The sequence below is a fragment of the Ovis aries genome, chromosome 1 (assembly GCF_016772045.2).
Source record: "Ovis aries strain OAR_USU_Benz2616 breed Rambouillet chromosome 1, ARS-UI_Ramb_v3.0, whole genome shotgun sequence".
Taxonomy (NCBI): Eukaryota; Metazoa; Chordata; class Mammalia; order Artiodactyla; family Bovidae; genus Ovis; species Ovis aries.
Window position 1 is genome coordinate 185324819 of NC_056054.1, and position 26718 is coordinate 185351536.

General features: G+C 39.7%; 1 protein-coding gene across 5 annotated transcripts in view; it reads left to right on the forward strand.

Moving 5' to 3' along the window:
- The window catches only part of CFAP91 (cilia and flagella associated protein 91), a 98593-nt gene continuing 71875 nt past the window's right edge, over positions 1-26718 (forward strand). For 3 of the 5 annotated variants that reach the window (XR_006056139.2, XM_004002950.6, XM_027980259.3), the window contains exons 1-5: positions 1-251; positions 11265-11341; positions 11843-12000; positions 14458-14538; positions 15823-15879. Coding sequence is in view for 4 of the 5 variants with exons in the window: in XM_004002950.6 (XP_004002999.1) it covers positions 128-251; positions 11265-11341; positions 11843-12000; positions 14458-14538; positions 15823-15879 (497 nt within the window). In the remaining variant the exon portion in view is untranslated. Of the gene's footprint in view, positions 252-11264; positions 11342-11842; positions 12001-14457; positions 14539-15822; positions 15880-17710; positions 18275-26718 lie in introns of those variants that run through there. The other 2 variants (XM_042231870.2, XM_042231876.2) reach the window with 2 other exon arrangements.

The following is a 26718-nucleotide window of genomic DNA, read 5'->3' on the forward strand; positions in this document are numbered from 1 at the left end:
GGACTAGCTGCCTATCTTCGCCTGGCGTTTGCTCTCTGGTCCCTGCGGAGGTTACCATAGCTACGGTGCACGCAGCAGCTAGGTTTCCCTAGTTGAACCTGGCTGGCGGCAGGGAAGAGCCGGCACCATGAGTCACGTAGTGACTATCGAAGAACCCCAGGCCAAGTCGCAGGTGTCTCAAACCCGGTTCAGAGGGAAATCAGGGGCCTGGGGCAAAGTCTCTGCCAGTCGAACGTATGATTTCTTATACGGTAAGGGCGGCTCCAAACCTCCCTCCTGAGTTGTCGACACCTGGGCCAGGTGGGCGTCGAGACTGTCGGACCTGGCCGGGAACGCGGCGGACGAAAGACAAACCTCAGGAGGGATCTCTAGCCCGGGTTGTCTTTTGTTGTTTAGGGGCAGCTCCACGCCCTGCAGGAGGTGGCTCTTGGGCTGGCTGGGGGGAGGAGGCGGTCTCGGAAGCCGCAGGTGCGCTCTGCATCTCAGAGTAGCGAGCAGGAACACCTCATTCTTCTTTACCCTGACAATTTGCACAGCCCTAAGCAATTGTCCTGAATGCCGTTCCTGGCGTTCTGACTTGGAGATTCACACGACACTCCGTCATTCAAACTGCATAAAATGCCCAATTCTCTGGGCAACTTCAAACCTGTCATTCTGGGTAGGTAAAGGAGGGCCAGGTTGTCTCATCTTTGTTTTTAGGTTTCTCTTTTTATTTGAGCTTGTTCTTATCCGTCAAAGTATTGCTTGTAAACTAGGTCCACTAGGTCTTTTGGGCCAGTAAAGCCCCAGTTTATTTAATGCCCTGATTGTTCATTTATATTCTGTCTCTTCTACTGGACCATAAATTCCTGAGTTAAGTTCTTGTTCTCTCCATTTTTGTAGCTTTCTCAGCACCTTTTCCAGTGCTGGTACATGTGTTGGGTGCTATATAATTTGTTATGAATCATTTATTTAATTTACTACTACAATAAGTATAATCAGTAAAGCATGATTTCCCTCCCCCGCTCCCCGTTTTGCCCTCTTTGCCCTTCTTTTAACGGTGTGGTATCTCCTCTGAGAATCCCAGGGTTTCCTTTGGATGGGAGTCTTTAGGGTAGCCGTTCCCTGCTGTTGGGAATATGTAATGATTGCTTACATTTGTGTATGCTTCACAGTTCATAGCATTCTTTTCTAAATCTTACCTCATTTATATACTGTTTCACATTTGACTGAATGTTACATGAATACTTTGTATCTCTAAAGTGCCTCACTTGAAGTGCCTACAGTACTCTGTCGCTTCCCTGAATCTACATTTGTTGATGGATTAATAGCTACACTATTGCACTGCTAATTATAAAGTCTTTTAAATATGATATATTTTCCTAGCATCCAAAAATATCGTTTTTAAAAATATTTATTTATTGGTTGTGCTGGGTCTTCATTGCTGCGAGGGGGCCTTCTCTAGTTGCAGTGTGAGGGCTTCTCATTGCAGTGGTTTCTCTTGTTGCGAAGCACAGGCTCTAGGGACAGGGCCTTCAGTAGCTGTGGGCTGTGGGCTTAGTAGTTGTGGTGCACGGGCTTATTGTCCCATGGCATGTGGGATCTTCCTGGACCAGGAATCGAACCCATGTCCCCTGCATTGCCCGGCACATTCTTCACCACTGAGCTACCATGGAAGCCCCCAAAATATCTTAAATACTTCTTGGGTTTATCATTTATCATGAGCTCTTTTCCTCCTTTCTTTTCTTTCTCTATAGAATAAACAACAAGGACCTACTGTATTTATGTTAATTCCAAAGTCCTAATTTATTTCTCCCCTCCCCTCCTCTGCTATCCCCTTTGATAACCATAAATTTGTTTTCTATTTCCATGAGTTTCTCTGTTTTGTAAATAAGTTTATTTGCATTTTTAAAAAATTCTACACATAAGTGATACAATATTTGTCTTTGATTTACTTCACTTAATAGGATAATCTCTAGGTCCATCCATGTTGCTGCAAATGGCATTATTTCATTCTTTTTTATGGCTAGTAATAGTCCATTGTGTGCTTGTATACATATGCATATATATATGTTATTTATTTTATACATTTTCTTTATCCATTCATCTGTTGATAGACATTTAGGTTGCTTCCAGGGCTTGGCCTTTGTAAATATGAGTTGCTGTGAACATTGGGGTGCATGTATCTTTTCAAATTAGAGTTTTCTCTGGATATATGCCCATGAGTGGGATTGCAAGATTATATGGTAACTCTGTTTTTAGTTGTTGTTTTTTTTTTAATGAAACCTCCATGATCTTCTCCACAGTGGTTGCACCAACTTTCATTCCCACTAACAGCGCAGGAGAGTTTCTTTTTCTTCACTCTCTCTCCAGCATTTATTTGTAGGCTTGTTAATAATGGCCATTCTGATGTGAGATGATACCTCACTGTAGTTTTGGTTTGCATTTCTCTAATAATTAGTGATATTGAACATCTTTTCATGTGCCTGTGGGTCATCTGTATGTCTTCTTGGAGAAATGTTTAGGTCTTCTGGCTATTTTTTTAATTGGGTTGTTTGTTTTTTTGATGTTAAGCTATATGAGCTGTTGGTATATTTTGGAAACTAATCATTGTTGTAGCATCATTTAGAAATATTTTCTCCCACTTTGTAGGCTGTCATTTTGTTTATGTTTTCCTTTGTTGCGCTAAAGCTTTTAGACTTAATTATATACTGTTTATTTCTGTTCCAGAAACATCTTGCTGCAGTGTATGTCAGAGTCTTCTGCCCATATTTTCCTCTAGAAGTTTTATCCAGACTTATATTTAAGTCTTTAATCAATTTGAGTTTATTTTTGTATATGGTATTGGAAAATGTTCTAATTTCATTCTTTTACATGTAGCTGTCCAATTTTTCTCAGAACCATTTAGTGAAAAGGCTGTCTTTTCTCCACTGTGTATTCTTACCTACTTTTCTTAGATTAATTGGCCGTAAGTGTATTGGTTTACTTCTGGACTGTCTGTTCTGTTCAGCTGATCTCTATGTCCGTTTCTGTGTCAGTGTCAGACGGTTTTGATTATGGTAGCTTTATAATATTGTCTGAAGGCATAGAGTGTGATTTCTACAGCTCTGTTCTTCTCTCTCAAGATAATTTTCATTATTCAGGGTCTTTTGTGTTTTCAAACAAATTAAAAATTCAGTTCAGTTCAGTTGCTCAGTTGTGTCTGACTCTTTGTGACCCCATGAATCGCAGCATGCCAGGCCTTCCTGTCCATCACCAACTCCTGGAGTCTATCCAAACCCATGTCCATCGAGTCAGTGATGTCATGCAACCATCTCATCCCCTGTCGTCCCCTTCTCCTCCTGCCCCCAGTCCTTCCCAGCATTCGGGTCTTTTCCAATGAGTCAGCTCTTTGTATGAGGCGGCCAAAGTATTGGAGTTTCAGCTTCAACATCAGTCCTTCCAATGAATAGCCAGGACTGATCTCCTTTAGGATGGACTGGTTGGATCTTCTTGCAGTTCAAGGGATTCTCAAGAGTCTCCAGCACCACACTTCAAAGCATCAATTCTTTGGCGCTCAGCTTTCTTCACCATCCAACTCTCACATCCATAAATGACCACTGGAAAAACCATAGCCTTGACTAGACAGACCTTTGTTGGCAAAGTAATGTCTCTGCTTTTCAACATGCTATCTAGGTTGGTCATAACTTTCCTTCCAAGGAGTAAGCGTCTTTTAATTTCATGGCTGCAGTCACCATCTGCAGTGATTTTGGAACCCCCCAAAATAAAGTCTGACACTGTTTCCACTGTTTCCCCATCTATTTCCCATGAAGTGATGGGACTAGATGCCATGATCTTCATTTTCTGAATGTTGAGTTTTAAGCCAACTTTTCCACTCTCCTCTTTTACTTTCATCAAGGGGCTTTTTAGTTCTTTTTCACTTTCTGCCATAAGGTGGTGTCATCTGCATATCTGAGGTTATTGATATTTCTCCAGGCAATCTTGATTCCAGCTTGTGCTTCCTCCAGCCCAGTGTTTCTTGTGATGTACTCTGCATAGAAGTTAAATAAGCAGGGTGACAATATACAGCCTTGATGTACTCCTTTTCCTATTTGGAACCAATCTGTTGTTCCATGTCCAGTTCTATCTGTTGCTTCCTGACCTGCATACAGATTTCTGAAGAGGCAGGTCAGGTGGTCTGGTATTCCCATCTCTCTCAGAATTTTCCACAGTTTATTGTGATCCACACAGTCAAAGGCTTTGGCAGAGTCAATAAAGCAGAAATAGATGTTTTTATGGAACTCTCTTACTTTTTCCATGATCCAGTGGGTGTTGGCAATTTGATCTCTGGTTCCTCTGCCTTTTTGAAAACCAGCTTGAACATCTGGAAGTTCACGGTTCACATATTGCTGAAGCCTGGCTTGGAGAATTATTTTGTCCTAATTCTGTGATAATGCCATTGGTAATGTAATAGGGATTGCATTGAGTCTGTAGATTCCATTGAGTAGTATGGTCATTTTAACAATATGGGTTCTCCCATTTCAGGAACACATATATCTTTCCATTTATTTGTGTCATCTTCAGTTTCTTTCATTAGTGTCCTATAGTTTTCAGAGTAGAGATCTTTTGCCTTCTTAGGTAGGTTTATTCTAGGTATTTTATTCTTTTTAATGCAATGGTAAATGAAATTGTTTCCTTAATTGTTTTCGATATTTCCTTGTTAGTGTACAGAAATGCAATAGATTTCTATATATTAATTTTGTATCTAGCAGCTTTATCACATTTATTGATGAGCTTTAGTAGTTTTCTGGTAGTTTCTTTAAGGTTTTCTATGTGTAGCATCATGTTATGTACAAACAGCGACAACTCTGTTTTTTTGTAATTTGGATTCCTTTTTTTAAAAAAATATACTTATTTTTATTTATTTGGCTGCACTGGGTCTTAGTTGCAGAATGTGATATCTTTTGAATGGTAGCATGTGAACTCTTAGTTGTAGCATGTGGGATCCAGTTCCCTCACTGGGGACTGAACCCAGGCCCCTTGCATTGGGAGCACAGAGTCTCAGCCACTGGACCAGCAGAGAAGTCCCTGGATTCCTTTTCTTTTTCTCCTCTGATTGCCGTGACTAGGACATCCAAAACTATGTTGAATCAGAGTGGTGAGAATGAGCATCCTTGTCTTGTTCCTGATCTTAGAGGAAATATTTCAGCTTTTACGTTGAGTATGATGTTAGCTATGGCTTTGTCATATATGGCCTTTGTTATGGTTAGGTAAGTTCCCTCTATGCCCACTTTCTGAAGCATTTTTTAAAAATCATAAATGGATATTGAATTTTATAAAAAGTTTTTTCTGAATCTATTGAGATGTTCATATGGTTTTTATCTTCAGTTTGTTAATGTGGTGTATCACACTGACTGATTTGCAGATATTGAAAACTCCTTGTATCTGGAATAAATCCTACTTTATTACGGTGTATGCTCCTTTTAATGTGTTGTTGGAGTCAGTTTGCTGGTATCTTGTTGAGAATTTTTGCATCTATGTTCATTTGTGATATTGGCCTTAATTTTCTGTTTTTGTGATCTTTCCTGGTGGCTCAGACAGTAAAGAATCTTTCTGCAGTGTGGGGGAACTGGGTTCAATCTCTGGGTCGGGAAGATCCCTGGAAAAGGAAATGGCTACCCATTCCAGTATTTTTGCCTGGAGAATTCCATGGACAGAGGAGCCGAGTTGGATACGACTGAGCGACTAACACTTTCACTTTTGTTTGGTTTTGGTATCAGGTTGATGGTGGCCTCGTGGAATGAGTTTGGAAGTGTTCTTTCTTCTGCAATTTTTGGGAATAGTTTCAGAAGGATAGGTGTTAACTGTTCTCTGAATGTTTCATGACATTCCCTTGTGAAGCCGTCTGGTCCTGGACTTTTGTTTGTTGGGCTTGTTTTGTTGTATATTGCTTTTGGCTGTGTCATGTAGCTTGTGGGATCTTAGTGCCCTGACCAGGGATTGAACCCACACCCCCTGCGTTGAAAGGCAAAGTATTAACCACTGGACCACCAGGGAAGTCCCTAAAATACATTTTTTCATCCATTCTCTCTTTCTTCTTCTAGAACCCCTATTATGTGTGGGTTGGCACATTTTGTATTATCCCGTAGAGTTCAGTTGTTGCCTTTACTTTTTTCATTTGTCTTTCCACTGTTCTGATTGAATAATTTACTATTCTGTCTTCCAGATCACTTATCATTCTTCTGTGTCCTTTAGTTTGCTATTCATTGCTTCTAGATTGGTTTTTATCTCAGCAATGGAATTGTCTAATTTTGATTGGTTCACCTTTATAGATTCCATTAATAGTTCCTTGTTACAGAGATCTGCATTTCTTTTGATATGTTTCTTAATTCATTTAGCATTTTTATTACCTTCTCTTAACTCAAAAGTTTAGACCTTTTAACTCAAGGTCTAAAAGACTGATGAGGACTGTTTCATTATTTGTTCTTTCAGGGCATTTCTCTTGTTCTTTTGATTTGAAATAGTTCCTATGCTTTTTAATTTTACTTACCTTTTTCTGTCTCTCTGAATTTAGGAGAATCTGCTCTCCACTGTGGTCTTGAAGGGATGTTTTTATGTAGGGTTGTCCCTGCATAGACTCTGTGTCTCCAGTCCTTTGGTGGGAGACTGATTTTGGTATGGATGCCCACCATGTCTTTCCTCACTCTGGACTGGTTGTTATCCCCTGGATAGGAAGTGTGGTTGGCTTGTAGCGTCTACAGCCTGTGCTGGATGTGAGGCAGGGCTTCTTCTCAGCTCCATGGCTGTCATCATCCTATTGGGAGTGGGGTGCACTCCCCAGTTGTTTGAATAGAAGGCTTGAGGGTTATTTGATCATGCTCTGTAGCCCTTGAGTGTGCACGCTGCCCCAAGGGAGGTGAATCCTGAAGCAAGTAAGGTCTGTGAGGTCACAGAATACCTGTGTCTCACCTGTGTAGACATTGTGCTCAGAAGCAGCCCAGATTCACGTCCCTTTCTCTGTTGTAACATCCCAGATCTAGGGCAGGGCTGTGTTGTGCAGTGACTGGGAGTCAGGTGGTTGTGGCTGCAGGAGCTGCTTTGCCACCTGAGATCTGGGCTGCCTCTATGGTGGTCTTCTCCCAGTCTTCTCTTTCTGCCCCAGATGTAGTGCTGAGCTGTGGTGTGGTGTGGAGTGGGTGGAGCCACTCCAGCACAGCCAGCGTGCTCTTGCTGGGAAATAAACTGCTGCGTACTAGTATCTGCACCCTCTTATGATGCCACCAGTTATGCATGCTGGCAATATCTGCCCAGCTAGACCCACAACCCGCCATGCACCCGTTTATAATGGGGCCTGCAGTGCCCCCAGATCACACCTCAGGCCCTCTGGTCTGTCTCTGCATGGCTAGACCAAGCCTCTGCCCAGATCTCACACTAGGCTGTGGTGTAGACTGAGGGGGCTGGGGCATTTGCCTGTTGGGGTTGGAAAGTGTGGTAAAGTGGCAACCATCACTTCCAGTGGCTCTCTTGGCCCTGACTGTTAGTGAGCCGGCACACATACACTCCTTATGAGTAGAGTCCAGCCTTCTTCAGTCTGTCTGTCTCAGTGAATTTCCTCGCAAATGAGGGGGTTTTTCTTGTCTGTGCAGGAGCCCAGGAATGGGATGCCAAAATTGTGGCTTGACCTGCTTGCTCCCCAGAGTGAAGGTCCACCCATGTGGACCTTCTCTTCCTTTCAGATCCCTCCCAGGGATGCAGGTCCCAACCTGATGCCTTTTTTTTTTTTTTTCCCACATCCTACCTTGCTTCCCAAATGTTGCTAGTAGTAAAGAATCCACCTGCCAATGCAGGAGACTTAAAGAGATGTGGGTTTGATCCCTGGTCAGGAGGATCCACTGGAGGAGGGCATGGCAACCCACTCCATGCCTGGAGAATCCCATGGACAGAGGAGCCTTGTAGGCTACAGTTCATAGGGTCGCAAAGAGTTGGACATGACTGAAGCGACTTAGCACACTCCCTGTTACATGGAGCTATTTGCTGCAGCTCCGGTTGTTTGTATAGAAGTCCTGCTGCCAGTTTCCAGCTAGTTTTCACTGAGAATTGTTCTGCATGTAGATATATCTTTGATGTGTTTTGGGGGGAAGGAGAGCTCTCTGTCCTCTTATTCCACCATCTTGATCCCCTTGGTTGCTGACTTCTTGAAGCCTTGGTTTCCTTTTCTGTAAAATGGAGGCCTCGTGCTTACCTTATTAACTTTTTGAGAATTAAAAGGAATACCACACACGAAGCACTCAATACTGTCTAGGAATAAGTAAGTGATAACCGGGTGATTGCTATTGCTTGGGGCTTCCCTCCGTGACTCATGTTGATGTATGGCAAAACCAATGCAATATTGTAAAGTAAAAATAATAATAATAAATTTAAAAAATCTACAAAAAAAAAAAAAAAAGAATACACTTGCAATGCAGGAGCCACAGGAGATGCGAGTTTGATTCCTGGATTGGGAAGATTCCCCAGAGGAGAGCATGACAACCCACTCCAGTATTCCTTTTTTAAAAATATTAATTTATTTTAATTGGAGGCTAATTACTTTACAATATTGTAGTGGTTTCTGCCATACATTGACATGATTCAGCCATCCACTCCAGTATTCTTGCCTGGAAAATTCCATGGGCAGAGGAGCCTGGCAGGCTAAAGTCTATAGGGTCACAAAGAGCTGGACATGATTGAAGCGACACTGCATGCATGCTATTGCTTGGGCATCTCAGAGGCCTCTTCAGTGCCGTTTGAGCACTGATTTTGAGCACAGTTGTAGACTATGCTTATTTAACTTATGCAGAGTACATCATGAGAAATGCTGGGCTGGTTGAAACACAAGCTGGAATCAAGATTGCTCGGAGAAATATCAATAACCTGAGATAAGCAGATGACACCACCTTTATGGCAGAAAGCAAAGAAGAACTAAAGAGCCTCTTGTTGAAAGTGAAGAGGAGAGTGGAGAAGTTGGCTTAAAACTCAACATTCAGAAAACTAAGATCATGGCATCTGGTCTCATCACTTCATGGCAAATAGATGGGGAAGCAATGGGAGACAGTTACAGACTATTTTTGGGGGCTCCAAAATCACTGCAGATGGTGACTGCAGCCATGAAATTAAAAGACGCTTACTTCTTGGGAGAAAGGTTATGACCAACCTAGGCAGTATATTAAAAAGCAGAGACATTACTTTGCGAACAAAGGTCCGTCTAGTCAAGGCTATGGTTTTCCAGTGGTCATGTATGGATGTGGGAGTTGGACTATAAGGAAAGTTGAGTGCTGAAGAATTGATGCTTTTGAACTGTGGTGTTGGAGAAGACTCTTGAGAGTCCTTTGAACTGCAGGGAGATCCAACCAGTCCATCCTAAAGGAAATCAGTCCTGAATATTCATTGGAAGGACTGATGCTGAAGCTGAAACTCCAATACTTTGGCCACCTTATGCGAAGAACTGACTCATTTGAAAAGACTTTGATGCTGGGAAAGATTGAAGGCAGTTAGGAGAAGGGGACAACAGAGGATGAGATGGTTGAATGGCATCACTGACTCAATGGACATGAGTTCAAGTAAACTTCAGGAGTTGGTGATGGACAAGGGAGGCTTGGCCTGCTGCAGTCCATGGGATCGCAGAGTCGAACATAACTGAGTGACTGAACTGAACTGTAGACTATGTTGTAGAATGTATAGTCACAAATCATACAGTATTGTGTTGTTGTCTGTAGATTAAAAAATGTTTCTATAGATATCATTTTCACATTCCTTATGGAAATATTAATAAGAAGAGAATGGTTCATTATCCAGACTTAGGGGAAATGTGGGTTAAATTAATTTCAGATGACCAGCACAATTGCAGCCATTGACCCAGTGATATCAAGTTGAGGAGTGATGGAAATTGGGCTGATTAGGAATGAAGAGGCCAAATTTTATGCCCTCAAATTATAGGCTACTGAATTTGGAGAATGAATGCACCTATTTAGACAGAAGAATATATCTTCATCATCGCTAATATGTTGGAAATCGTATAAGACAAAGTGAAATTTCTACATTCTCTTGTCTCTTGTTTTAAGTGATTTAGAAGGTATCACTGGACCAGTGGTTGTGATTGTTTGTGTTGGCCAGCTGGGTCTTCACTGGTGCACGGGTTTCTCTGGCGGCGAAGCACAGGCTCTAGAACGTGTGGGCGTGGTGTGTGCAGGATGCAGGCTCAGTGGTCGCAGCTCGTGGGCTTCTCTCGTTGTGGTGCATGGGCTCAGTTGTCCCACAGCATGTGGGATCTTAGTTCCCAGACCAGGGATTGAACCCATGCCCCCTGTGTTGGAAGGTGGATTTTCAACCACTGGGCCACCGGGGAAGTCCTCAATGGTTGTGACTGTGCTGTTCGCCTGAAATTGGGTAACTGAGGAAGTAACTAAGTTCCAGAAATTGACAAATCGTCTAAATTCAAGAGACTTAATTCTAAATCACAATAACAATTTAATGATTTCTGCAGAGAAATATACGTTACCAAGATGTCTAGACTAGTTCAAGGTATTTGTCTAGACATATCTACTTGAGAAATCAAGTCTATATCTGAAGATTGCTTGTGATTTCAATGTCAAATTGTTTGATTTTTAAGTGATAGTAAAATCAATCATGAATTTCATTGTCACTTTAAAGGTATACCTAACAAATACATACTTACAGCAACAGGGCAATCTTATTTAAACTTGGAGGAAATAGCTTTGTTCCATTTTAAGGGGTGAATTCTAAAAATAGCTGATCTTATTTATGTCTTACTAGAGAATGACTTTTTTTTTTTGACCCTGTCTACCAGCTCTGGGTGATACACTGTTAAGTTTGTATCTTCCCTGTGAGCTGAAGATGGGAGGCAGTGCCCAAAGTTATTGTTTCTTTACCCTGGAAAAGGGTGTAGTGTCTGTGTACACATGGTCCTTCCTCTTAGAGTATTTCCAGAGCTACCCAGACCCAGAAGGTGGTTTGTTCATAAGAGAGGAGAGCCTGTTGAGGTTATGGTGCTTGAAAACATGTTCAGCCTTCTTTTTGCATTCTGATTCTATTCACTGACATTGGAGCGTACAGCGAACACATGCATCTCACAGACTCACTGATGGTGAGTAATAGAGCTATGAGCTGCTGCAGAATTAGATGATATCTGAATTTTCTAATTTGTTTTCCAATTAAGAAATTACATTTCTTTACTGTTTTTTTTCTACCTGGGAGTAGATATGTGCTAGATTTGTGGTCTTCCTTATACTGCTTTATTGTTTATTTCACAGACCCGTTGTTTATTGTATCAAGCGAGAAAGACCACAACCAGGCAAATATTCAGGCCACTGTGATTCGAAGCAAACTGGTAGGTCTTACTCATCTGCTAAGGCAGCCTAATGAACCTGAACCATCTAGTTTGGCTAACTGTGCTGATCAAATTTTCTAATCACCAAATCTCCACTGGATTTTATGTTCTTCAGAAATTTCTTTGCCATGGTTACCAGGGGACAAGATGTTTTAATACTTGTGGCCTAATGTGAGGATTAACTAACTAATAGTGAATAAAGGATCAGACGATAACCTAAATTATTTCAATGAGAAAAGTAATAGATGTCTGTGTTGAAAAAATTCCAGTAGTGCAAAAGCATATATAGTATAAAATAAATGCTACCCTTAGCCCTCTTCACATAATCACCCCTTGTCATCAGTTTCTTCAGTATCCTTCTAGAGATAGTCTATACATATACCAATAGCCTATGCCATATAGATGGTTTTGTACCTTTCAAAAGTTTGCAGTAGTAAAATGCTTTAGAAAATCTGGTGTAATTTTGTCCTTTTTCCCTCTGCCCTCCTGTCTTAACATTAGAGAAGGGTTCCCAGGTTTAGAACCATGTTCAGCAGCATGTTCCATTATCCAAGATATTCTGTTTATTGGAGCAAGGCAGATCCTGTTCCATCATTCATCAGCCGGGACTGGAAGCGACATGAGCAACGGCACAGAGAGGCCCTCCAGCAACTTGCCGCGTAAGTGTCAGGTGGCTCCAGCTGCTATTCATGTGTTTGATGGATGCATTTTTCTTCTTAAAAAGTTTTGTTTATTCATTCTGTATTATTTTAAAATGTACAATTGTGATGTTATACCTAGACCAGTTGAGCTCAAGTTCTCTTTCTTAACCCCTTTGACCAAAACAATCTGGATTTGGGAGCAACAGTTATAGGTTTATTGGTTAGTAATAGGTTGGTACAAAAGTAATTGTGATTTCAGACTGTGAATTTTAAATCATTATAACGAGGCTCAAACACATCTTTATTAATCACAATAGGAACCATTACAGTCAACACATTTGTGCCAATGAGAAATAAGTTGGTTGGTTCCTGTAGTGTAAAAACACATGTTTCAGGATTTGATGAACTCTTGGAAAGCATTTTCTGCCTTCTGCTGGTTTTGGAAGTGTTTTCCTGGCAAAAAGTTGTTGAGATGCTTGAAGAAGTGGTGGTTGGTTGGAGAGAGGTCAGGTAAATATGGCAGATAAGGTAAAACTTTTTAGCCCAATTTGTTCAAGTTTTGGATTGCTGGTTGTGAAACTTGCAGTCAGGCACTGTGGAGAAGAACTGGGTCCATTCTGTTGACCAATAGTGGCTGCAGGTGTTGCAGTTTTTGGTGCATTTCATTATTTGCTGAGCGTACTTCTCAGATGTAAAGGTTTTGCTGGGACTCAGAAAAATGTAGTGGATCAGACAGACAGCAGACCACCAAAACAATGACCATGACCTTTTTTTGGTGCACGTTTGGTTTTGGGAAGTGTTTTAGGAGCTTCTTCTCCATCCAACCACTGAGCTAGTTGTTGCCAGTTGTTTTATAAAATCCACTTTTTGTCATGCATCATAATCTGATCGAGAAGTGGTTCAGTGTCGCGTAGAATAAGAGGTGACATTTCAAAATGATGGTTTTTTTGATTTGCAGTCAGTTCATGAGGCACGACTGAGCGACTTCACTTTCACTTTTCACTTTCCTGCGTTGGAGAAGGCAATGGCAACCCACTCCAGTGTTCTTGCCTAGAGAATCCCAGGGACGGTGGAGCCTTGTGGGCTGCCGTCTATGGGGTCGCACAGAGTTCGACACGACTGAAGCAACTTAGCAGCAGCAGCAGCAGCATGAGGCACCGTTATCAAGCTTTTTCACGTTTCCAATTTGCTTCAAAGGCCAAATGACCATAGAAAGGTTGACGCTGAGTTCTTAGGCAGCTTCTTATGTAGTTGTATGAGGATCAGTTTCGATGATGGCTGTCAGTTGGTCATTGTCAACTGCGGATGACTGGCTACTATGCTCCTCATCTTCAAGGCTCTTGTCTCCTTTGCAAAATTTCTTTAATCACCACTGCACTGTATGTTTGTTAGCAGTTTCTGGGCCAAATGCATTGTTGATGTTGCTAGTTTCCTGCTCTGCTTTATGACCCATTTTGAACTTGAATAAGAAAATTGCTTGAACTTGCTTTTTATTTAACATCATTTCCATAGTCTAAAATAAATATAAAATAAACAGCAAGTGATAAGTCATTAGCAAAAGAAAATATAAAGCAAGAAATGAGCATTAAAATGGTGTATAACATAACCACATTCCAGTATCAAATGGCAAAGTTCAACAGTGCAAAACCGCAGTTACTTTTGCACCAACCTAATAGGTGTTCTCCAAAGGTTATAGTATATATTACATGATAACTTACCACCAAAGGTAGAGGTGACTGCATTTTGATCCATCAAATTTCTTTGATCCGTCTTAGAAATTGCAAGTGTACTTTTCTGCTAGTATCCAAGTAGACTTTTTGGAGACCTGCCACCAAAGTACCTTCAGCGATAGGTCTGTCAAATTCCTTATTTGTTTAAAGAATATTTACAAGTTCATACATAGCAAATTTCTTTTACAGTGCTACCTTACAGCCTAGACATAAAATTTTGTGGTTTTTTTTTTTAAATTTTGTAATTCTCATGCACTGTTAACTAAAAATGAACATTTTTGTATGTGGAATTTCATAAATTTACTCATTTATTAGCTTTCAGCTCCTCTTGTTGGCTCCTGGTTTCCTGGCTCAGGAAAAGTAATTATTGAGGTGTAGGACAGTAAGACACATGTTATAGAAGACTTTGCTCTCAGTCTCACGTGTATCTCCTACTTTATAGACATATAAATATGAAATAGGGGCTTCCCAGTGGTGCTAGTGGTAAAGAATCTGTCTGTCAATGCAGGAGATGCGAGAGACATGGGTTCGATCCCTGGGGTGGGAAAATTCCCTGGAGTAGAAAGTGGCAACCACTTCAGTATTCTTGCCTGGAAAACTCCATGGACAGAGAAACCTGGTGGGCTATAGTCCATAGGATCCAAAGAGTCAGACATGATTTAGCAACTGAGAATGAATATGAAATAAAAATTATATTTGGAAATAATATGTTTGACTTGAATAATGTTTTCCTGCTTCGTTTTAGAATTGATGCTTCTTTTCAGATGCCTAAAGTTTATGAAGATCCTGATGTTACTGGAAAGAATCGCTATAAATATTTTGAAAGGTAGGAAATAATTACTGATGAATATGAGCCCTAATATTATTAGAGACCTCTTTGTAATAATGATAGCAGCTCTCATATTTAAGTCATGCAATACGCCAGGTATCACTTTATAAGTGCTTTACGTATATAACATCAATTTTCAGAACAGAAATATAGGATAGGATATATTATCCCCATTTTACCAGTTAGGAAGCTGAGACCAAAAGAGGAGAAGTAAATTGCTCAAGGTTACTCTATTATGAATTAGCAAGTGTAGAGCTGCGATTCCAACTAAGTCTGCCTGACCTTAGAGATACTAATTGCAAATAAGAATGTATCTTTGAGAACAAAATGAAGTCATCAGATGAGGTGAGACAGAGGAAAGACACATGACAGCGATAGTGCAGGGAAAAGTGTTAAAAGAGGGCAAGTAGGTGACATTTGCTGTCTTTGTGTCAATGTTACCAAAACCAACATGGTCAAAAGATTCACCTTGTTTCATTCGCAATGAATACACACATGTGATAATCATACACTCAGATTAGAAAAAAATTAGATGCGGATTTCCCTTTAGGTCCTATCTGAGTTAGCAAAATAGCTAACTTAGATGTATAACTTGATGTCATACCTACATAAGTTCATTAGAGAAAGTAAATTTGTAATGCACATTATTTATGAACAACCTCCTTATGGATGTTTTATGATGCTGAGTTTTTCAGAGGAATGAAATTCTTTACATAGCATACTCAGTTCCTAGACTTTCGGGGCGGGGGTGGGGGGGCGGCCTAAAGTAAATCACTGGAAATTTCAGAACATCTCAGGGCACTTGAGAAGTTGCTGGGAACTAATGACCAGCTGAAGCCTAAGTATAAGGCACTGTTTCTCAGGTGTGGCTTGTTTCCCATCTGCAGCAAACACATGGGGATGTTTATTACAAATGCAGATTAATTGGCTCTACCTTGTATCCACTGAGTCTGCTGGGCTAGACCTGTGGATTTGAATTTTAAACAAGAATCTTCCCACTCCCACCCACTCCAGCGTTCTTGCCTGGAGAATCCCAGGGATGGGGGAGCCTGGTGGGTGCCGTCTCTGGGGTTGCACAGAGTCGGACATGACTGAAGCGACTTAGCAGCAGCAGCAGCAGCTTTCCACTCCCCAGTGATTTTGTGTGCCAAAGTTTGAGAATCGCTGATACACAAAGTATTCAAACTCACTGATTTTAAGGGACAAATATTGGCAGTGGCAGGAAGCTTAGCAAACACACAGTGCAGAAGTCCCACGTTTGTGTTTTCCTTTCTTCCCCAGGCCTTTCCTTCCATTTTATCAGCAGATGCCATTCAATGTTGTTTTTGCATCAACCAGGTAAGTAACCATTATTTTAAAACTTTTTTCCAGTTTATTTATTATTTGCTTCCATATTTGTTTCTAGAAGATAGTTCTCTGAATCATTATTTTTAAAGAATGGATCATAAATCATTAGAACATTTTCTGGTGGTCATTAGCAGCATTTAAAAAAACAAAATAGAAAATAACCAAGAGCTTCAGATGTATTGAGGGTAGTTATGTCTTTGCTTATAACTTTTGATTTAAATAGATAAATGTATATGTTCATAGGTATATAATTGTTATGGTATATAGTGTAGTTATTATGAGTTATGGTAAAAATGAAAGTTGAAAGTGCTCTAAATGTTCTCTTTTGCTTCTCTGAAGTGTACTTATTTGACAACAGTTCTTCAACGTTTGATCAAGAAAACCAGTGAAAATATTTTTTAATAGTAGAATTTATAATTTAATCATCTAATGGACACAAGGCAGTGTGCTATACAAAGATACATCCAACGTGGTGTCTGTCCCACAAAGGAATGTGAACCAAGGTGAAAAGAAAGTAAAGGACAAGAGCTGACTCTGGGATTATTGTGCAGTTCCTGGGTCTTTTGTTTTAGGGCAAGATAGCAGGTTTGGTAAAGTGTCCCATTAAAAAACTAACTTTTGCTATACTCTTCCCCATGTCAATATAACTTAATGTTTCTATAAGAGAAGAAAATCCAAGGTATTCATGAAATGAATGAGAAGATAAACATTTTTCAAGGCCTAAGATTTCTGAATAGAAAGTTAAATAGGTCTGGATTTTCAAACATGCATGCATTTAAAAGGTATGGTTACTCTTAATGATACAGCATCTTATAAATAAGATATATGTTATCAAAGGTCTGTAATCCTCAATATAAGTGCCAATTATGATTCCAGTTTCTCAAATTTTTTAAGACTATGTATGGATTCCTTTGGCTCTTATATGGATGTAGGAAAGATGCTTTGCTTATTGCAGCAATATTTTGGGGGATCAGTCTCCTAAAGCAAAGGAAATAAAAGCAAAAATAAATAGAACATAATTAAACTCAAAAGCTTTTGCACAGTAAGGGAAACCATTGACAGTATGAAAAGATAGCCCACTGAATGGGAGAAAATATTGGCAAATGATATGACCCATAAAGGGTTAATGTCCAAAATATATAAACAGCTCATACAATTCAACATAAAAAAATCCAAAGCAACCTGATTAAAAAAATGTGTGGAAGACCTGAATAGACATTTCTCCAAAGAGGACATGCAGATGGCCAATAGGCACATGAAAAGACGTTCAACATTGCTAATCCATCAAAACCATAAGGAGATGTTACTTCCACTCCTGGGTGTGTGTCTGAAAAAACCCACTATTTTGAAAAGATACATGCACCTCAATGTTCATAGCAGCATTATTCACCATTGCCAAAATATGGGAGCAACTCACATGTCCATCAACAAATGAATGGATAAATAAAATGTGGTTTATATACGCAATGGACTATTTGCCATAAAAAAGAATGAAAATTTTCCACTTGGAACAACATGGATGATTTAGAAAATATGCTAAGTGAAGTTAGCAAAAGACAAATGCTGTATGATATTACTTATTTTTGGAGTCTAAAAAATACAACAAACTAGTGAATGTAACAAAAAAGAAATAGACTCACAGATTTAGGGCACAAATCTGGGTGGTTAGCAGAGGGGAAAGGGAAAAAGGAATGGCCAGTATAGGAACAGGGGATTAAGAGATACAAACTACAATACATATTACATAAAATATTATATAAAATAATCTACAGGGATATATTGAACAACACAAGAAATATAGCCAATATTTTAAACTATAAATGAAATATAACATTTAAAAATTGTGAAATACTATATTGTATTTGTTGTCGTTCCATTGCTAAGTTGTGTCCAACTCTTTGTTAACACCATGGGCTACAGCACGCCAGGCTTCACTGTCCCTTCACTATCTCCTTGAGTTTGCTCAAACTCATGTCCATTGAGTCAGTGATGCCATCCAACCATCTCATCCTCTGTCACCCACTTCTCCTGCCCTCTGTCTGTAAGTTCTTGGTTCACGTGCTGATGAGGCCTAGCTTGAAGGATTTTGAGCATATTCTTGCTAGCATGTGAAATGAGTGCAATTGTACGATAATTTGAACATTCTTTGGCATTGCTCTTCTCTTTGGGATTGGAATGGAAACTGACCTTTTCCAGTCCTGTGGCCCCTGCTGAGTTTTCCAGATTTACCAGCGTATTGAGTGAAGCACTGTTAAAGTGCTGCTAAAGCATCATCTTTGACGATTTGAAGTAACTCAGCTAGAATTCCATCACCTCCACTCGCTTTATCTGTAGTGATGCTTCCTAAGGTCCGCTTGACTTCACACTCCAGGATGTCTGGCTCTAGGTGAGTGACCACACCATTGTGGTTATCCAGGTCATTAAGACCTTTTTTGTACAGTTCTTCTGTGTATTCTTGCCACCTCTTCTTAATGTCTTCTGCTTCTGTTAGCTCCTTGCTGTTTGTGTCTTATATTGTGCCCATCTTTGCATGAAATGGTCCCTTGGTATCTCCATCTTGAAGAGATCTCTAGTCTTTCTCTTTCTGTTGTTTGCCTCTGTTTCTTTTCATTGTTCATTTAAGAAGGCTTTCTTTTTTCTCCTTACTATTCTCTGGAACTTTGCATTCAGTTGGGTATATCTTTCCCTTTCTCCTTTGCCTTTCGCTGCTCTTTTCCCAGTTATTTGTATGGCCTCTTCAGACAATCACTTTGCCTTCTTGCGTTTCTTTTTCTTGGGGATAGTTCTGGTCACCACCTTCTATAAACAATGTTCCGAACCTCCATCCATACTTCCTCAGGCACTCTTGTCCACCAGATCTAATCCCTTGAATCTGTTTGTCACCTCCACTGTATAATCATAAGGGATTTGATTTAGGTCATACCTGAATGGCCTAGTAGTTTTCCCTGCTTTGTTCAATTTGAGCCCAAATTTTGCAGTAAGGAGCTGATGATCTGAGTCACAATCAACTCCAGATTTTGTTTTGCTGACTGTTTAGAGCTTCTCCTTCTTTGGCTACAAAGAATATAATCAATCTGATTTTGATATTGACCATCTGGTGATGGCCATGTGTAGAGTCATTTCTTGTGTTGTTGAAAGAGGATGTTTGCTATGACCAATGTGTTCTTTTGGCAAAGCTCTGTTAGCCTTTGTCCTACTTCATTTTGTATTCCAAGGCCAAACTTGCCTGTTACTCTAGGTGTCTCTTGGCTTCCTATTTTTGCATTCCAGTCCTTGTGATGAAAAGGACATCGTTTTTTGGTGTTAGTTCTAGAAGGACTTCTAGATCTTCATAAAACTGTTCAACTTCATCTTCTTCAGCATTAGTGGTTAGGGCATAGACTTGGATTACTGTAATGCTGAATGGTTTGCCTTAGAAATGAACTGAGATCATCCTGTAACTTTTGAGATTACCCCCAAGTACTGCATTTCGGATTCTTTTGTTGACTATGAGGGCCACTCCATTCCTTCTAAGGGATTCTTGCCCACCTATAACATGTTATACATCAACTATATTTCAGTAAAAATGTTAAAAGAAAATAAATGGATAGAGGAAAATATAGCATGCTAACATTAAAAGAAAGCAACAGTAGCTATAATAATTTCAGACAGAGCAGACTTCAAGGAGGATTATCAGGGATAAAGAGAGGCATTATGTAATGAAAAAGAGGTCAGTTCTCCAAGAAGACATAATAATCCTTAATGTATATATACCTAATGACAGAGTGTCAGACTGCATGTGACAAAAACTAATAGAATTACAAAGTAAATGAATCACTATCACAGTGGGGGCTTCAATACCCTCATGTAGAAAGTGGATACATCTAACAGGCAGAAAGTCAGTAAGGCCCTAGCATACCATTTATCAGCTGGAGATAATTGGTATCCATAGACTACTTATTCAGCAACAATAGAGTATACATTCTTCTGAAGCTGGAACATTCAGCAAGATAAACCACATTCTGGACCATTAAACATACTTTAATAAATGTAAAAAGCACAGAAGTTATACAATGTCTTCTCTCAGATCATAGTGATATTAAACTAGAAATTAAGAACAGAGAGATAACTGAAAACCCCCAAATCTGTTGATATTAAACAATACATTTCTAAATAGCATGGGTTAAAGCAGATGTTTCAAGAGAAATTTTAAAATATTTTAAACTTAATGAAAATGACAATGTAGATTATGAAAACTTGTGGAATGAAACAAAAGCAGTGCTTAGTGGGAAATTTATAGCATTGAATACATGTATTAGAAAAGAAGACAGATTTAAATCAATCATATAAGCTTCCACCTTGAGAAACTAGAAAAAGAAGAGCAAATTACATCCAAAGCAAGCAGAAGAAGATAAGAAATCAATGGACTTGACCAAGGAAATTGATAGAAAAAGTAAATGAAACCAGAGAGTTCTTTGAAAAGCTCACAAAAACTGGTAAGTCTCTAGGCAGACCTAACTAAGAGAAAAAGAGAGAGGACACAATTTACTAACATCAGAAAAGAAAAAGGATCACTATAGATCCTATGGCACTAAACAGATAATGAAGGGATATTGTGAGTAACTCTTTGCCTACAATAGAATTGATAATGTAGATGAAAAGGGCTAATTACTTGAAATACAACTTGCCAAAACTCGGAAGAAATAGGAAATCTGAATAGGCCTTAATCTATTAAACTTCTTTGACACAATAATTAATAGCTTTCTAAAACATAAAGCACCAGGCCCGGAAGGGGTCTCTGGTGATTCTACCAAACATTCAAGGAAGAAATTATACCATTCTCTACAATCTGTTTCAGGTAGTAGAAGCTCACTCATTCTATAAGGCCAGCATTACCCTAATACCAAAATCAGACAAAGACATTAAGAAAGAAAGAAAGAAAGAAAGTGCTAAGTCATGTACCTCTCTTGAGATCCCATGAACTATAGCCTGCCAGGCTTGTCTGTCCATGGGATTCTCCAGGCAAGAATACTGGAGTGAGTTGCCATAAAGAAAACTACAAACCAACATCCCTCATAAATGTAGGCATGGAAATCCAACAATGTATAATAAGAGTTATACACCACATCCAAGTGGAATTTATCCCAGGCATGCAAGGTGGCACTGCATTTTAAAATCAGTTAATGTAATGGATCATGTCAACAGACTGAAAAAGAACATGATCATATTAATAGAGGCAGAAAAACTACTTGACAGTACCAAATACCCTTCATGACAAAAACTCTCGGTTATCTAGAATTAGAGAGGAGCATCTTCAACCTTATGAAGAATGTGTACTAAAAACCTACCTCATACTTAATGGTTATTCTGCCATTTTTGTAGATTTTTGAGTTGCACATCAAATCTGGGCTGATCACTCCACACTTACTTAGCCTGCCTGTGAGGTTCATGACAGTTTCCCTAGCCCTGTGATCATCAATGATTTCAAACTCACCAATGCAACCATGCTTCATCGTTACAGTTAGAAACCCGGTGATGACTTTGGAGCATGGCCTAATAGGGACCTGGCGTTTGCCTCTCTTTTCAGCATTGTTGATACTCTTGAGAGCGTCAGCCAGGACATTCATGTGCACCATTCTGGCAGCATGGAAAGGTGGCGGAAAGAGCAGTGATAAAACTTTTAGCAGGTGGCATGTTCATCTTTGTAGAAAATCAGAATGAATTGACTTAAAAAAAATAAGTGGGGTTAATAAGTAAACAAGTGATTATAGCAGGGTTGTAGGATGCAAGGTTAGTATACAAAAGTCAGCTGCTTTCCTATATACCTATATAGAACAAGTGGAATTTGAAATATAAAACACAGTGCCATTTAAATTAGCATCAACAAATGAAATACTTAAGTATAAATTTAATAAAATACAAGATTTATTTAAGGAAAACTATAACAAAATTGGACGAAAAGTGGATGAAATCAGAGAACTATTAATAAGTGGAGAAATATTCCATGGTTGTCGATGGGAAGATTCAATGGTGTCAGTATGTCAGGTCTTCCCAGTTTGAAGTACAGAGTCCGTGTAATCTCAACCAAAATTCCTGCAAGTTATTTTGTGGATATTGACAAGGTGATTCTAAAGCTTACCTGAAGAAACAAGAAACCTGAGAATAAGCAGCACAGTATTAGAGAAGGGCAGAGTTGGAGGACTGACACAACATGACTTCAGGCTATTATAATCAAGAAAGGGTGGTGTTGACCTTCCCTGGTAGCTATTATAATCAAGAAAGGGTGGTGTTGACCTTCCCTGCCCTCCTCAACAAGAGAAGCCACTGCAAGGGAGGCCTGTGCACAACGACTAGAGAGTAGCCCCTGCTTGGTACCACTAGAGGGAAGCCCCCCTAGCAACAAAGATCCCGCACAGCCAAAAATAAATAAATAATTTTTTAAAAAGCTGCAATGTTACAGAAAGAGTAGACAGATGAAATAGCCCAGAGATAGACCCATATCCTTATAATCAGCTAATCTTTCACAAAAGAGGAGATGGTTCGATAGCATCACTGACTCAATGGACATGAATGTGAGCAAAGTCCAGGAGGTAGTGAAGGACAAGAAAGCCTGGTGTGCTATAGTCCATGGGGTCGCAAAGAGTTGGACATGACTTAGTGACTGAATAACAATCTTTGGCAAAAAGAGCAAAGACAATACAATGGAGCAAAGATAGTCTTTTTAACAAGTGATGTTGGAACAACTGGACATCTACATTTAAAAATGAATTTAGATACAACTCTTACACCTTTCACAAAATTAACTTAAAATGGATCACAGACCTCAGTGTAGAATACAAAAATATAAAATTCTTAGATCACATGGGAAAAACCTAGATGGTCTTGGGTAGGGTGATGACTTTTTAGATATAACATCAAAATCACGATCCATTAAAGAAATAATGGGTAATTTGGACTTCATTAAAAAAAGGTCAAAGACCATAACAGACACCTCACAAAAGAAGATATACAAATGGCAAATAAGTAGAAATGCAAATTAAAACAATATACCACTATACAACTGTTAGAATGGCCAAAATCTGGAACACTAACACCACCAAATATTGACCAACAGGAATTTTCATTTTTGATGGAAGTGCAAAATGCTATAGTCACTTCACGTTGTCAGTTTCTTACAAGACTGTGCATACTCTATACAATATGTTATTATCTTCTGTTCTGAACAATGCACTTCATGGAAATGAGACATCTGTAAATGACTATCTGGATTGAACTTTAATCCCTATGCACTCAAGACACATTTATTTAATGAGTGAAAATTACTAATACTATTATGACTCATCTGTAGAAATGTTAGTGATTCTAACTTGAATCATGAATGTTAATGTATTGACACACCAAAATAAAATTTCTCTAAACTCTTAAAAAAAGTCTATACACATACTCTTAACATATGATTCGGCAGTCCTACTCCTTGGTATTTACCTGAAGGGGTTGAAAATTCATGTCTACACAAAAGCCTGCACACAAATGTTTATAGCAGCTTTATTCATAGTTGCTGAATCGTGGAAGCAACCAAAATGACCTTCAGCAGGTGAGTGGATAAGTAACCCATGGTACATTGAGACAACAAAATATTATTCAGCACTAAAAAGAAATGAGCTATCAAGTCATGAAAAGACATGGAGGAACCTTAAGTGCATATTGTTAAGAGAAAGAAGCTAATTGAAAGGGCTGCATATGTATGATTCCAACCATATGACATTCTGGAAAAGGTAAAACTATGGAGATGATAAAAAGATTATTGGTTGCCAGGGGGCTGGGGAGAATGGGGAAAGGATGAATAGGAGCACAGAGGATTTAAAGGGAGGGCAAATATACATCATGAGAAACGCTGGACTGGAAGAAACACAAGCTGGAATCAAGATTGCCGGGAGAAATATCAATAACCTCAGATATGCAGATGACACCACCCTTATGGCAGAAAGTGAAGAGGAACTAAAAGCCTCTTGATGAAAGTGAAAGTGGAAAGTGAAAAAGTTGGCCTAAAGCTCAACATTCAGAAAACGAAGATCATGGTATCTGGTCCCATCACTTTATGGGAAATAGATGGGGAAACAGTGTCAGACTTTATTTTTTGGGGCTCCAAAATCACTGCAGATGGTGATTGCAGCCATGAAATTAAAAGACGCTTACTCCTTGGAAGAAAAGTTATGACCAACCTAGATAGCATATTCAAAAGCAGAGACATTACTTTGCTGACTAAGGTCCGTCTAGTCAAGGCTATGGTTTTTCCAGTAGTCATGTATGGATGTGAGAGTTGGACTGTGAAGAAGGCTGAGCACCGAAGAATTGATGCTTTTGAACTGTGGTGTTGGAGAAGACTCTTGAGAGTCCCTTGGACTGCAAGGAGATCCAACCAGTCCATTTTGAAGGAGATCAGCCCTGGGATTTCTTTGGAAGGACTGATGCTAAAGCTGAAACTCCAGTACTTTGGCCACCTCATGAGAAGAGTTGACTCATTGGAAAAGACTCTGATGCTGGGAGGGATTGGGGGCAGGAGAAGAAGGGGACAACAGAGGATGAGATGGCTGGATGGCATCACGGATTCGATGGACGTGAGTCTGAGTGGACTTCGGGAGTTGGTGATGGACAGGGAGGCCTGGCGTGCTGCGATTCATGGGTTCGCAATGAGTCGGACACGACTGAGCGACTGAACTGAACTGAAATACTCTGCATGTTACTATGTGGTGGATACAGATTATTATACATGTCTATTTCAAATCCTGAAAGATGATGCTGTGAAAGTGCTGCACTCAATGTGCCAGGAAATTTGGAAAACTCAGCAGTGGCCACAGGACTGGAAAAGGTCAGTTTTCATTCCAATCCCAAAGAAAGGCAATGCCAAAGAATGCTCAAACTACCGCACAATTACACTCATCTCACATGCTAGTAAAGTAATGCTCAAAATTCTCCAAGCCAGGCTTCAGCAATACGTGAACTGTGAACTTCCTGATGTTCAAGCTGGTTTTAGAAAAGGCAGAGGAACCAGAGATCAAATTACCAACATCTGCTGGATCATGGAAAAAGCAAGAGTTCCAGAAAAACATCTATTTCTGCTTTATTGACTATGCCAAAGCCTTTGACTGTGTGAATCACAATAAACTGTGGATAATTCTTCAGGAGATGGGAATACCAGACCACGTGACCTGCCTCTTGAGAAATCTGTATGCAGGTCAGGAAGCAACAGTTAGAACTGGACATGGAACAACAGACTGGTTCCAAATAGGAAAAGGAGTACATCAAGGCTGTATATTGTCACCCTGCTTATTTAACTTTTATGCAGAGTACATCATGAGAAACGCTAGACTGGAAGAAACACAAGCTGGAATCAAGGTTGCTGGGAGAAATATCAATAACCTCAGATATGCAGATGACACCACCCTTATGGCAGAAAATGAAGAGGAACTAAAAAGCCTTTTGATGAAAGTGAAAGAGGAAAGTGAAAAAGTTGGCTTAAAATTCAACATTCAGAAAACAAAGATCATGGCATCCAGTCCCATCACTTCATGGGAAATAGATGGGGAAACAGTGTCAGACTTTATTTTGGGGGGTTCCAAAATCACTGCAGATGGTGACTGCAGCCATGAAATTAAAAGACGCTTACTCCTTGGAAGAAAAGTTATGCCCAACCTAGATAGCACGTTGAAAAGCAGAGACATTACTTTGCCAACAAAGGTCTGTCTAGTCAAGGCTATGATTTTCCCTGTGGTCATGTTTGGATGTGAGAGTTGGACTGTGAAGAAAGCTGAGCGCCGAAGAATTGATGCTTTTGAACTGTGGTGTTGGAGAAGACTCTTGAGAGTCCCTTGGACTGCAAGGAGATCCAACTAGTCCATTCTAAAGGAGATCAGCCCTGGGATTTCTTTGGAAGGAATGATGCTAAAGCTGAAACTCCAGTACTTTGGCCACCTCATGCGAAGAGTTGACTCGTTAGAAAAGACTGATGCTGGGAGGGATTGGAGGCAGGAGGAGAAGGGGACGACAGAGGATGAGATGGCTGGATGGCATCACTGACTCGATGGACGTGAATCTGAGTGAACTCTGGGAGTTGGTGATGGACAGGGAGGCCTGGTGTGCTGTGATTCATGGGGTTGCAAAGAGTCAGACATGACTGAGCAACTGAACTGAACAGTGACATGTAAGGATTTGTCTATACCCATGTAATATACGACACCAAGAGTGAACCTTAACAGGGAACTATACTCAATATCTTGTAATAAACTATAATGGAAATAATCTAAAAAATTATGTGTGTATATAAAAAAATATATATATAACTGAATCACATTGCTGCGCACCTGAAACATTGTAAGTCAGCCATACTTTAATACAGTATATATATTTAAAAAAGAAAAAACTGAACCTTAATGTAAACTGTGTATTTTGGGTGACTGTGAAGTGCCAGTGTAGGTACATCAGTTTTAACAAAGGTACCGCCTGGTCAGTGATGTTGATGGTGGGTCAGGCTATACACATGATGGGGAAGGGGTATATGGGAAGTTTTTGTGCCTTCTCAATTTTGCTGTGACTTAAGATTGCTCTAAAAATTGTCTTTAAAAATGCGAATGTTCAATAGAGTTCATAATAAGATTTGCTAGCTTTGTGAAACTCCTCTTTGTGTGTAGGTTTTTAAGTGTGTATTTATTATTCATTTTTAGTTGAGTGGGTCTTTGTTGCTGTGCTTGCTTTTCTCTAGTTGCAGAGAGCAGGGGCTCTTCTTTGTTGCATTGCAAGGGCTTCTCATTGTGGTGGCTTCTCTTGTTGACGGGCTCTAGGGCACACGGGCTT